This window comes from Sinohyriopsis cumingii, chromosome 11 (genome assembly GCF_028554795.1).
Source record: "Sinohyriopsis cumingii isolate HCF-2022 chromosome 11, ASM2855479v2, whole genome shotgun sequence".
Taxonomy (NCBI): Eukaryota; Metazoa; Mollusca; class Bivalvia; order Unionida; family Unionidae; genus Sinohyriopsis; species Sinohyriopsis cumingii.
The window spans coordinates 96,015,719-96,029,451 of NC_142971.1; the positions used below are offsets into that span (position 1 = coordinate 96,015,719).

General features: G+C 36.7%; 1 protein-coding gene across 1 annotated transcript; it reads right to left on the reverse strand.

The window, feature by feature from the left end:
- Positions 1-1,765: 1,765 nt before the first annotated feature.
- On the reverse strand, positions 1,766-4,304 carry LOC149789062 (toll-like receptor 4). The gene is made up of 2 exons (XM_089973578.1): positions 3,693-4,304; positions 1,766-3,662 (listed from the first exon to the last, which is right to left on the reverse strand). Exons 1-2 carry the CDS (start codon positions 4,290-4,292, stop codon positions 2,097-2,099), a joined length of 2,166 nt encoding a protein of 721 aa, XP_089829704.1. The 5' UTR covers positions 4,293-4,304; the 3' UTR covers positions 1,766-2,096.
- Between the last annotated feature and the right edge of the window lie 9,429 nt (positions 4,305-13,733).

Consider the following 13,733-nt stretch of genomic DNA (forward strand, 5'->3'; position numbering starts at 1 on the left):
GCCTTGGGCTCCGCATATATGCTGTGCTACATGTACAACACAGCTTTCACAGTGGTTGAATTGCAAAAGGTCATCAATGCCGTTTGCAGTCCCAATGGTGTGGAGAGAGCCAAGCAACCACCTAAATGACTGTTACTTCTGCTTGGTTCCTCCTCTTTCCGGCGGAATAACGAAGCGAAAGAAGTCGAGAATAGTCTACCCAAACATTCCGTCTGCATTGAGACCAGTTCCACATGGTGAGGGACTTCCTATTCCAGAACCTCCAGCAGAATATTCTCTTGATTCATCTGACGAAGACAAAGGTGAGTCGACCTGTTCTTCTCCTGGTCCATCAGCATGCAGTGATCCAGATTTTCACTGTGGTGCATCATCAACCCCACACAGAATAACACAGGAAGAACTAAATGACCTGATTCGTGATTTGGACTTATCAAAGAACAAGGCAGAATTGCTAGGATCAAGACTCCAACAATGGAATCTTCTAGAAGAAGATGTCACAATTACTGCATATCGAAAGCGCCACCAGCAATTGGAGCCTTTCTTCAGAAAGGAAAGTAATCTGATATTCTGTTCCGATATTGAGGGCCTCATGAATGCTTTAAAAATCACTCATGACCCACAAGAATGGAGACTATTTGTGGACTCTTCGAAACTGAGTCTCAAGGCTGTGCTTTTGCACAATGGAAACATTCTTCCATCTATTCCAGTAGCGTATGCTGTCCACATGAAAGAGACATACGATAACTTAAGGCAGCTACTGAATTCCATTGAGTATAACAAGTACAGCTGGCACCTCTGTGGTGATTTGAAGGTAGTTGCCCTTTTAATGGGACTGCAGCAAGGATATACAAAATACATGTGTTTCTTATGCGAGTGGGATAGCCGAGCAAGGGAAATGCACTACATGAGGAAGGAATGGACTCACAGGCAGAATGTAGCCATTGGAGAGAAGAATATCCAACACCCAGCTCTAGTTGAGGCTCAGAAAATCTTGCTACCACCCCTTCACATCAAACGAGGTTTGATGAAGAACTTCGTGAAAGCCATTGACCGGACTTTGCCAGCATTCCGATACCTGCATGAAAAATTCCCTCAACTCAGCGAAGCAAAGATTAAAGAGGGAGTTTTTGTGGGTCCTCAGATTTGAGAGCTTTTCAAAGATGACCGGTTCAACAACTTGTTGGAAGGTGACGCGAAACAAGCATGGAATGCTTTTCGCCTAGTTTCTACAAACTTCCTCGGAAATGTTAGGGCAGAAAACTATAAGGAACTAGTAGAAGACATGTTGATGAAGTATAAGAAACTTGGCTGCAATATGTCTCTAAAGATTCACTTCCTTCATTCCCATTTGGATTTCTTTCCTAGCAACTGTGGTATTGTTAGTGATGAACACGGCGAACGTTTTCATCAAGATATCGCAACAATGGAACAAAGATACCAGGGAAAATGGTCCACTACAATGCTGGCTGACTACTGCTGGACACTCCTCAGAGATGCTCCCGAACAGCTGTACAAGAGACAGGCGAAGAAATCTAAGATGTAGTCAATGACTTGATTTTTTATAGGTAGGCTATTACAGTTGACCTTTTACTATTGGAATGCATTTCGTTATGTAAACATTAATTTCTTGCAGATTACAAAAAAACTAGAGCCAATTTTGCAATTTGACTGTCATATTCGTGTTCAGCACATAAAAATTGATAAGAATTGACTAATTTTATTTCAGTAACATGACTTTTGTAAAAATTTGTTGTCCAGAATTAGCGACCGCTGAAGAACAAACACGTGTTTCTTCTCTATCTTTTATCGTTCTGAGAGTCTTCGCCCAAAATATTTTTAGATACCTCTGTTGGATCAATTCCAAACATTTATCTAAATATATTTAATGCAAATCTTTTTTGAAAAGGTAACATCATCAAAGGATAATCAGTTCAATCTCTTCATTGAAATCTTTGAGCCTGGTTCAAACTTAACGCTTTAAAAACTGAGTTATTGCGGGATCTTGTATATCATACAGTGTTTTACAACACCAAGAGGCTCTAAATACTGACGCCATACTATACGTCACGAGACATATGAAAGTCTTCTAAATTTTGCTATTTATTACAATATCTGCTTTCCTTGATTGCTTGAGTGCATCTGTCCCAGAACATATCTAGTGCCTGCTCATTTTCGTCCAACCTACTAATATGTGGATATTCGATGTAGGAGTTCGACTGAAAAACATCCTTCATGTTTATAACCCTGTATATCCGCTCGTTTGGGATATCCTCATAAAGAATAACGATGAAGGCGTCTCGGCCACTGTGTATGGCTTCTTGATGTGCCATCTGGAACTCGTACAGACACCACGTACTCAGCAGGAAGTTTTCGGTTAGGAGCATGACAGTCTTGCGGCTATTGTGAATAGCTTCGATTATGTTGGAGGCAATCTCTCTACCGGGTATAAAGTCACGAAAAGATACACACACACGCATCCCTCTTTCGTGTTCTAGTTTCTTCATCATGACGTCTCGAACAAACTCTCGATCTTCATCTGCAAAGGAAATAAATGCATCGTAGACAAAGTCATTGTCAGTATCAAAATTACCAATGGGGTGGTAACCTTTGGACCTATTCATGGTCATGTAATACAGGTACCTCAACTTCCATCTGTAACGATATACGATACCCACAGCAACTATAACAATAGCCAGAGAAATGCTAATTGTTGTACCCAATATCAGACCAATTTTCGACATGCATTCCTTTTCCAGAGAGTCTATATACCGGAGTAAGTCATTCTTGTGATTGGAGACCACCTTCGTGCCGTTTGCTAACATACATGATGACATGCCAACAACATTGGTTCTAGTATCGCGAACCCAAATCATAAAGTTATAGGTCGAACACGTACAACTGAGCTGGTTGTGGGATATGTTGACGTACACTTTCTGAGTCGTCATAGAAGCGATATACTCCAGTGCTATACGTACAGGATATCGCACAACCTGGAGCATATTTTGAGACAGATCGAGTACCTTAAGGTTTTTCATGTGACCTATGTTCACGAGAAACGTATCTAAAAGATTATGGCTGATGTTGAGAATATGTATGCTCACCAGTCCGCGAAATATATTTTCATTCAAGGACATTATTCTGTTGTTCGATAGATCAAGGTGCTGAAGAGTTTCTAGTTTCTGAAATATTTTTCCGTCCTCGTCTCTGGAAATTACTATTCCCAACATATTGCTGGACACAAGCAAGGTGACGAAACGCGGGATATAGTGAAAGAATGTGAAGGAGAGCTCCGAACAGTGGTTGTTGGAAAGATCCAGGTATGTCAGGCTATCAAAGCCGACGACAGGTCCTGTCCAGTTATACAGCATAGAATAAGAAGCGTCCAGATAATCAAGGTTATTTTTGGCGACTCCAAAATTTAGTATAGGAAATGCTAGTTTTGAACGACTGAAGTTGGCTACTTTCAGATTTTCGGGAACTTGAATGAGAAGGTTTATCCAGTTCATCATGGTCAGTCTGCTTGTGTCCTCCAAAGAATTGATATATCTTTTCTTAAAATTCACTGTACTAAGTGGCGAGAAAAACTGATAGCTTCCGTCTAAAATGGTAAGGTTTTTCAAAAGACTTGCGTGGAGAAGGTAGTCACCCATCAAAAATCTGATACGGGAGACGTTAAGCTAGGTAAGATTTACCGGCATAACTTCGAAGGTTTCACCGTCAACGATTTCTATTTTGTTTCCACTAAATTCCATTTCCGTGATGCTTGTATTTCTAAGCATTTCTATGTATTTTCGTTTAATCCTAACTCCGATGTTAAAATCAGGATAGATGTTATTTAGCTTCAAGACTCTTATGCTCGTGTTCTTCAGTCCCTGAAATCCGAGGGCAGCTCCTTCTATCCCCAGTTTCTTATTGCCGGACAAGTCGAGAAGATGAAGCTGTGACAAAGGAGAAAAAGCTTGTTCTACAATATATTCAATCCCACAATCCCGGATGATTAATTCTTTTATATAGGGCACATTCTTAAACATTGCAGACGAGATTGTTTTTATGCCACAGTATCCACCATTTTCTTCTCCAGAGAAGATTAGAGTAGTGAAGTTTACAAGACTGCGAAACCCAGGACCAAGCGTACTGTTAATTAGGCCATCTATATATAGAGTTTGCAAAGATATCACTTGTCCCATAGCTTCATCGGGGTAAGAGATGTTAGTTTGCTTTGTGTCTTTGACGTTGTGGTTCATCTTTAACACTTTTAGGGACGTCAAATCGCGAACATGTCGAACAGACATTTATCTGTTTTATATCTCTAGTTGATTATGACTGATATCCAGGACCTCTAAATTATATAAACCGTCAAAAGCTTCGTTATCAACATTACATAGATTGGCATAGGAGATATCTAGATTTTCCAATCTGTGCAATTCGGAGAACCAGTTATTTAACAGATATGTGATATGGTTATGGGATAAAATCAAGGAAATTGTTTGGTTAGGATATATGATTGGTACCATGGAAGAATTTAGGTCCTTGTTAGAACAGTCAACGTGCCATTGATGGAAGCTGTCCAACTTACAGTTGCATAAGTCACAGGCATCCTGGTACATTTTGACATCGGCCCTCGACAAACAGAGTATCACAACGCAGAGCAGATGGTACAGAGCCCTGTAAATATGACAAAACAAGGCTATATTACTCTGCGTTATCCTATTGTTGATAATAATATGGTTGTAGTAATAAAGCGCCTATGTATTGATTACGTATGACTGAGAGACAGAAAGGAAGATATGTAAGTATGGTGAGAGAAAGTAAATCATCATCGTATTATGGAACAATGGTACAGCAAAGTTTAGTCGGAATTTTAACTCTTTATGTGTTTTCTGTCTTGTATATACATTTTAAAAGTTTGTATGTATTTTATCTGTCGGTACACTGAATTGTAAATGGACACAATGGTTGCTTCATAAAAGTACGCCACGTAGAAAACTGAGTTCGGTAGATCTTGCAGAGAGCGAAAGATGAAAATAAAGATAAATATTAGCAAAAAACTCGTTATTTGCGGTTCATTGATATGAAGGTTGCAAAAGAGTGGACATGTTCTTGGCAAACAGCTTTGTCTTGTGATTATAGAGAGACAATTTTAGGCTATAAATACCCTAGTTGTAGTCAAATATACGACCGAATAACTCGAGTATTTGGGTTTCTTACTGCCGGCACTTGGCGCGTGCAGCACTGGGTAAACAGAACAACAGTATTTTCAAATAGTCAATGCGAAAACAAACCACCCACTAGTAACTCTGTATGCGGCAAGGAAATCTAAATACCTTTTCAGTTACGTATAATTCAGAATCATTTTGCTGCACACATTTCTGTGACAGTAATCGAGAGGACTGGGATAAAACAATTGTGACAGTTAGAAGTGTATGCAACTGCACATGCGTTACTAGCTAAAACAAGTGTTCTGTGGGTAAATGCACAAAAACTTTGTTGTGGAAAGTGTCTTTGAATGAAGTATCAATCATGAACATTTAAGCGCATATGCAAATAGGTTGAAAATATTACAAATGTCTCAAATCAAAATATTAGTATTATTGAGATGTCATACATTATTTTATCAGACTCACATTTGAGAAATCTTCGCTTCACTCAACGAAATTGCACTGTACAAAGCACTAGGTATTCAGACTGCAGCTTGCTTTCACTTTTCTCCACTGATTGTATTGTTCCTGATGGTAAGCCATTAGTTTAAAAGATTCAAGGCGTTGTCGTGCTCATGTGAAATGACTAATAACTATGCATTATTGTTCTCCCATCCTGCTTACATGTTTTGGGTTAGAATTGACCACAGCTATGACAATTTTATAAACAAATACGAGAAGTGAAGAAAACAAAAACCCACATCGAATATCCGGCCATTGAATTATTCAGTATTTGTTCTACTATAGGAGCTTGCTTATTGCTAAGGGTTATATTTTTTACATTGAAGAAAATGAATTGTGTATTTTGCAGCTTTGTAATACTAATTGGTGTCCATATTTTTTATGGGAATGAACGATCGAACGAATGAATGAATGAATGAATGAACGAACGAACGAACGAACGAACGAATGAATGAATGAATAAATGAGGGAGAGAGAACAAAAGTGATGTTTGACAAACATGTTACGGTAAAATTGATAAGTATGAGTGGGTTGATCGTTTACAATTCATGAGATTTTCCTGATGACTAACAACAATATATAAAGGTATACAATTGTGTTGTATATGTACATTCATCATTCTTTATTTACTACAGAATTTAACGCAAGGAAAATGTTTTAAGACATGCTAGAGTACTAAGAATTAAAAAAGGTAGTTAAAGATATGCATACTGCTACCACATAATGGTTTTTAACACATGTCTTGAAAGAGTTGGAGGCATTCATATCGAAGTGTTGGAGGCATTCATAATGAAATCAATACCTTATTGAAAAAGACAGCAGCAGAGGGGCTGATCAGACCAGGGGAATTGAAGGAATGTGCGATCTCCACCAAAAAACACATAAAAATATCACCTCGCAGACAAATCTGCTTGGTTACACAATCTCAAAATCAATTAGATAAACTAACAGATTAAAAACAAACTTCAAAAAACTTTTGGTATAGACAGAGCCCCCTGCGAAGATGCGACTAATTTTTTTCTCAATAAATCGCGAATAAATGGTCACGGCCCCTCTGCTGCTGTACAAAAGTTAAAATATTTGGTCTGGCCCGATTCTGTATCGAGATCGCGGATCATGCAAATTTATTGTTATAAAACCATGTGGCGTCGATTGCGCACGACTAAATAAATTTTTGAATTTCACAAAATCCATGTCGCCGTTACACCAAGTTTGGTGAATATTCCGTAGCGTGTGCGTGTCAACTCCGTTAAATACTGCTAAAATATTGCAATTGTCTCTAATCACCTTTGGTATTTGCGTGTACCTTTGTGTTACATAAATAACATCTGTATTTTTATGTCGCCCACGAGAAAATATCCTAGATGGATTAGCTTGCTTGTCTAACATTATATCATCATAGACGACTAAATTATTAATTTCTCCATCAAGATCATCAACTGATGGCGCTTCATCAATATCTGTAATAAATTCAATGATGTTATTGCCAATTTCAGATGCATTATCACTAAATTCCTTCAAAACTTGATAACACCGCTGGTCATCAACAGACGGAGCAACTAAATATAATTTGTCCAACTTTAACCACCTCATTATCAAATTATCAACAATTGTGTTTTACCAGATCCGGATGGACCAATTATTATCAACCTGATTGAATTTGGTAACGCCGCGTTATGTTTAATTTTCTCGCGTTTTCTTGTAGCCGAAAAATCAATTACATTCATGATATATTAATATTTTCATGGACCTATATTGTGTTAAATGTCGCACACGAACTCCAACATTGGAATTAAATGAGGTTGTTACAAAGAACAACAGATCTGCTATCACAGGCAGGTGTGAAATTTGTGGAACAAAAAAGTTTAAATTCATTGCGAAAAAAAAAAGACACGGAGATGATATTGCCGCAGGATTAACTTCACTGCCAGGATTACCCTGGGCAAAATATCCTGGAGAAAAACATATGCCAGGTTATAATTATAGCGGTCCTGGAACTCGTCTCGATATCAGATTGGATAAAAACAATAAACCAAAAATTGGTGAAATTCCCGTGAATGCAATTGATGACGCGTGTTATGTTCATGATCTAGCTTATCGTAGCGGAGATTTATCGCAACGACATATTGCTGATATAAAATTGCTTAACGCGTTAAATGCAATCCCCGATAAAACTTTCAAAGAAAAACTTGCTTCGTGGTTAATAAAAACTGCGATGAAAGGTAAATTAGTATTCGGCGCGGGTAATTAATAATGGACTTGATATATTATTCTCCTCGTGGTTATTGGCGAGGAAAAGCAGCAATTGCCAAACTTGCCAAGGCTACTAAAGTAAAATATCAAACAGCTGCAGATTGGTTAGCAAAACAAGCAATCTGGCAAATTTATCTCCCTCCACCAAAGAAAATCAGTTACGCGCATTTTCATGTTAGTGTACCAAATGAGGTTCACCAAGCCGATATAATGTTTCTGCCTCATGATGTTGTTGATGGGAAAACCTACAAATATGTGCTAACTGTTGTTGATATCGCTAGAAGATACAAAGAAGCTATGCCGTTAGCAACTAAAACAGCCACTGAAGTATCAGACGCATTTAACAAAATTTATCAACGAGGACATTAAAATGGCCAAATTTACTTCAGGTTGATCCTGGTAGGGAATTTTTTGGTTCTGTTTTATCGTTAATGAAAAAAAATAATACAAATATACGGCGAGGTGGTGTCGGAATTCACAAAAATCAAGCAATCGTCGAAAGATTCAACAAAACATTAGCTGAGCGATTATTAGGATATCAATATGCGAAAGAATTTATATCAGACAAACGATCAAGTGATTGGGTATCAAGGTTGCCTGAGGTTATTAGCGCGATTAATAATGAAAAAACTAGAACAATAATGATGAAGCCAGCAATAGCGATTAAAAAATTAAATATTCCAATAATTCGACGGGATTTTTCAAAAGATCCTGTGTTAGGTAGTATTATTGTTAGATATTTATACAAACAAGGTGAGGCTTAAGGAGGAAGAAAAAGAGCAACTGACCCAAATTGGAGTACAACAACACATAAAATATCTGCCCTAACAAGATCATCAGGATGACCCGTAATTTATGTTCTTGATTCGCTGGCACCTCAACGCGGCTTTACTCGTGAAGAACTTCAAGTAATTCCCGCTGATACTCAATTAACGCCAGAATCACTCAGATAATAACTTTTCTGTTACATTCCAGACAAGCCAGATTAACGTCACTCTTCACTTGACCGATATCATTATTTTTCCTGTTGACGGTAAATTGTCTTGGATCATTTTTTTGATACTGCCAGGTCATCAAGCAATTACAAATGGCACAATGATTTTTTTGTTCTCGTCGAAGCGTCAATATAGCGTCTACATCAAGGTCAGATTCATAACCATTTTTTCTGTCATATCGATTGTAACTAAATATTTTATTCTTCACGATATTTTCACATATTTCATCGTTAACTATCACTGCATCTAGAACAATTCGTCTCAACTGAGATAATTTTCTAACTCGTGATACAGCTAAATAAACTAAATTTGACCACATAATTCCGTCATCGACAATCCAAACAATACCATCAATAGTTAGTCCTTGCGATGAATGTATCGTCATCGCGTATCCTAATTTCCACGGTGATTTTTCTGCATTTAACTCATCATTGACAAGATTAATATCAACGGTGACAATATCATTCAAAACTAAATTTTTTATTTCTCCTCCTGGTAAAACAACATCAATATTTTGTCGTCGCGTATCAATTGGTCGATAACATAATGGCACAGGTAGTGTTGGAAATTTCTCTCTATGATGCTGCAAAAGCTTCTGTTGAAGTTCATCGCGAACAACTTTTCTACTAGCAACAACTAAATGATTGGGCTGCCATAAATTTAGAAAATTTGTCATTGAAGTTTCATTAATTATTTTTCTCATAACGTCACATTGAATTTTATCTGGTTGTAGTCGAATTAATTTCTTAAAGTTAGTTAGTGACTCATCTAGCGATCTAAAGTCAGTTGAAACTTCTTCATAATAATCTACAAAATTCTTCAACCAATCATGAGGCGACGTTCCATCTATAGGATTTGGCTGGCCGTGATCTCCGCACATCACTACAGAGGTATTTTTTGTTGATAAAAACTCAAGGAACAACTTCAATATCGTTAAATTTACCGTGCAAACTTCATCAATAATTATATTTTTATTTGTGTATTTTTCTCCCATGCGAGAACAATTCCAATCTCCGCCGCTATATTTGAAATAGCTATGATATGTGCAAGAAACAACACCACGTTGCTTCATTTCTTTTGCTAATCTATGAGTTGGCGACAACACAATCAAATCAGTATTTTTCAATAATTCGATGGATCGCGTTGTTTTTCCGCTACCACCTGGTCCGTTTATATATACAAATTTATGTCGAGAAATAGGATCATAAACAGATGGTGCTACAGAGACATCCGGCATTGTATTTTGATGAAATTCATCAGCATCAGCAACATCAACAGATTGACTATAATTCAAAATATCCTCGTTTTTGATTCTCCAAGTGCCTCAGCTACCATCACCAACCTTTAACAATGACGCGTACCTTCCATCAATATAGAACGAATCTGTTGCTACCCTAACTGCGTCTCTGGGAAATTTATTTATCATCGAAAGCAAATTTATACTAACATAAGCCAACATCGAGGATCTTAAATGAGTATATTGCGGTGATTCTCCATCAATGTAATTAACCACGGTACCAATCTTAGTATCATCAACATAAATACTTTCTCGATTGCAGAATGTGCCTTTCGCTGTTGTATCGGCAATTACAAAATCTAATTCAACATCATCCATGATTAATCTAGCATGATGCCGCTTGTGATCATACGCGCCACCTTGAGTAAATTTACCTATGATTTTTCTACCTAAATCCTTCGCATTTTCGTCACATGTTGGCAGCCAAACTTTTGTTTGTTTTTTATACGAAATAATTGCCTCACTGACCGTCAACAGCGTCAACATGGCTGAATCTAACATATATTGCAGCAGCGTTATACTAACCCAACGTTGACATGTAAAGTGCTTTCCAAACCAAATGTAGCAGATTTTATGTAAATTATCGGCAAATTTGAATGATACAACACGGGCGAATCCCGTTAAAGGAAAATTTGGTAACGGTCCGTTAATCGCAACACGGGTCATTTCGTTAGTTGGATGACCAAATTTAGCAAAGTACTCGCCGCAATTTCCTAACCCTAAAAATCTTCCTGGATAACACGCGGTCATATCAACTGATATCATATTTGTGTTATTGTATTTAGTGTTCCATAATCCACCGTGACCGTATTCAACACAACTCATTTGCACATTACTAAGAAATTCGTTTCTGGTTGGCTTCCACGAGTTTTTCTCTCTAGCGGCGTGAGCTACGACAGACGATTGAGTAAAACAATTGGTCAATAATTCTGAACTTGTCGACTATTTATCAATTAATTTTGCCATTGAGTCATTGAAAGATTTTAATCTGTAAATTTCACCATTAGGCGTTACAAATTGATCATATTTATCTTCGCTGCTGAATAGCCAAATCGATACAGGATCAGATCTGCTTATGTCATGAATAAATTTAAACATATTTAACGAATTATCCATGGTAGGGTTATCTGCATAATAAAATTTAACAACACGGCGTCGAGGAAAAATCGTTACCGCATTTGTCCAAGCATGCGAGTTATGATCGATAATTTCTATAGAGGCGCCTCGTGATTTATATGCTGAATCAAACAAAATCTCACCAGTAATTGTTTTAACTGTTATAGGGAATTTTAATTTGCATGATAACGCAGCAACGTCAGTTATTGACGCACCATCAACAACTGATTCGGCCCAACTGTTAATTTTCGCTAACCTTAGTGAAGTTAAACCCGACCCGCGTTTCGAATTTTTCAAATGCTCAATCACTCGCTCGGCTACACAATTTATTACTGAAGAAATTTTCATTAAATTTAGTTTTTTAAGATCAGGTTTGTCATTTAACTTGTAAATTCCATAGACAACTGCACTAACAGGATACGATCTAGCATAATATGGTTTATCGATACCTGTCAATAATCCAGGCCGGCTGCTTGCAGATAAAACTATATTTTTCTTTTCTTTAACGATTGGGTCTCGTTTGTCACGAATTATCCACACGTCGTCGCTCATTTGCACGATAAATTTTATTGAGAAAATAAATTGTTCATCACCATGACTTTTTTTTATATATTTGATTATCTCGCTGGCTCGCTCATCCGTCATCGTGTTATCGATTGAGTTTGTTTTCCAGGTCGACCAAGTATGAACCGCACCATCATCGTGAAATTCTTTTTTAGCTTGACTTGTTTCATCAATAACGTATTCAATATCATCAATGTCGAATAATTTCATTATACTTTATTTCAAACATATGTTTAAATTATAATTGCAATCAATTTTAAATTACAACTTTATTTTAAACATATGTTTAAATTATAAATGAGCAACAAATGCAGGTGGATATTGGTTGGATCATTAAATTGCTGCGATAAATCATGTAAAAATGAATATTGTGGCGAACATATGGTATTTATAAGAAAAAACAATTATGGACCACAGCGTTGCATGATTTGTAATGTTGGATTGCGAGGAAAAACTCGCTTGTGTTTAAAATGTGGTGGCAAAAAATATCGTGAGTTAAAACGACACTATGACAAAAAAATTAATATCGACGATAGAATTATCAAATGCGAGGAAGATTATATTAACAGATTTAAAACAAACATCAATTTAAACAAATGATAATTTGTATATGGAGGTCACATTTGCGAGGCATCCAACAATCGATAAATATGAAGCCAGCCGAGATGGTTATGTCAGACGTATAAAAACGAAAAATATTGTCGGTAGTGTTGATAAATTTGGTTATCTGAGATTTAATGCAAATGAAGATAAAAATTGTTATAACCACAGATTTATATACGAATGTTACAACGGATTAATCCCCAACGGTTTGGTAATCGACCATATTGATGGTAACAAACTAAATAATTCCTTGAAAAATCTTGAAGCTGTAACGCAGAGTGAAAATTCATCTCGTGGTAATGCAGGAGGTCGCCGAATATCCAAGGTTGTTAAATCAACAAATTTAGAAACTAACGAGGAAGTGATATTTACATCAATGAATTCTGCTGGTAGGTATTTTGGTATTAATCTCGCATCAGTAAGGCGAGCCGCAGAAAAAATTATCAATGAAACTTTTTCATATAAATTTGGTATGTGGGTCGTATTTTCCTACATTCCGCTAATTTCAGACGATTACAAAAAACAAACAAAAATTGATAATTTTAAGATTATTGAAAAAAAATATAACTTTTACCGAATTTTATTTTATTTTTTTGTCATTTTTTCTACGGTAGAGAAACTTAAAATTTTACCAACAAATTAATATTTAGTGTCTCCCTGCGCATATCAAGCAAATTTCCATGTTGATTTGTCAGCCTAAAATTTATCCTCGGCAATAATTGATTGTGGCAGCGAAGATAAACAGGATTTATCGGCTCCTTTACAATTAATGATCCAGGAGGTACTGTTGGCGAAACGAATATAATATTGATCCTTGTTGAACTTGATTTGACACTGATGCATCTGCGCTATAACTTCCATCGATAATATCTGCGTGAAGATTAACCGCGATAACATTTGTAATATTGACAATATTTGGCGAAATATGCCTGCCGTTCCCCTCTGGATTATTGTCATGTTTTAATAAAGCTGCTGGTGGTATTTTTCTTTTCCACGCGGTATGTAATTGAGAGAATAATTCATTAATAGTGTCAGTAGCTAACTTTCTTAATTCAGACACATTATTGCTGGGAAATTTAAAATTTGGCAACGTTGCATAGGTTAGTCCGTATTCGGTCATACATTTTTGCTTATTAGCGGTTTTATCTTTGACTATTGTGTTAATAATTGTCTCGTGCATGAGATTTATATCAGATACAATTAAATTTAATTTCTCAGTTTGCTTGATAATTTCTTCCCTGCATG

Coding starts and splice junctions, on each gene's coding strand:
- LOC149789062 (XM_089973578.1), bottom strand. CDS start 4,292: ATGTCTGTTCGACATGTTCGCGATTTGACGTCCCTAAAAGTGTTAAAG. Junction 3,663..3,692: donor AAACCTTCGAAGTTATGCCG/GTAAATCTTACC, acceptor AACGTCTCCCGT/ATCAGATTTTTGATGGGTGA.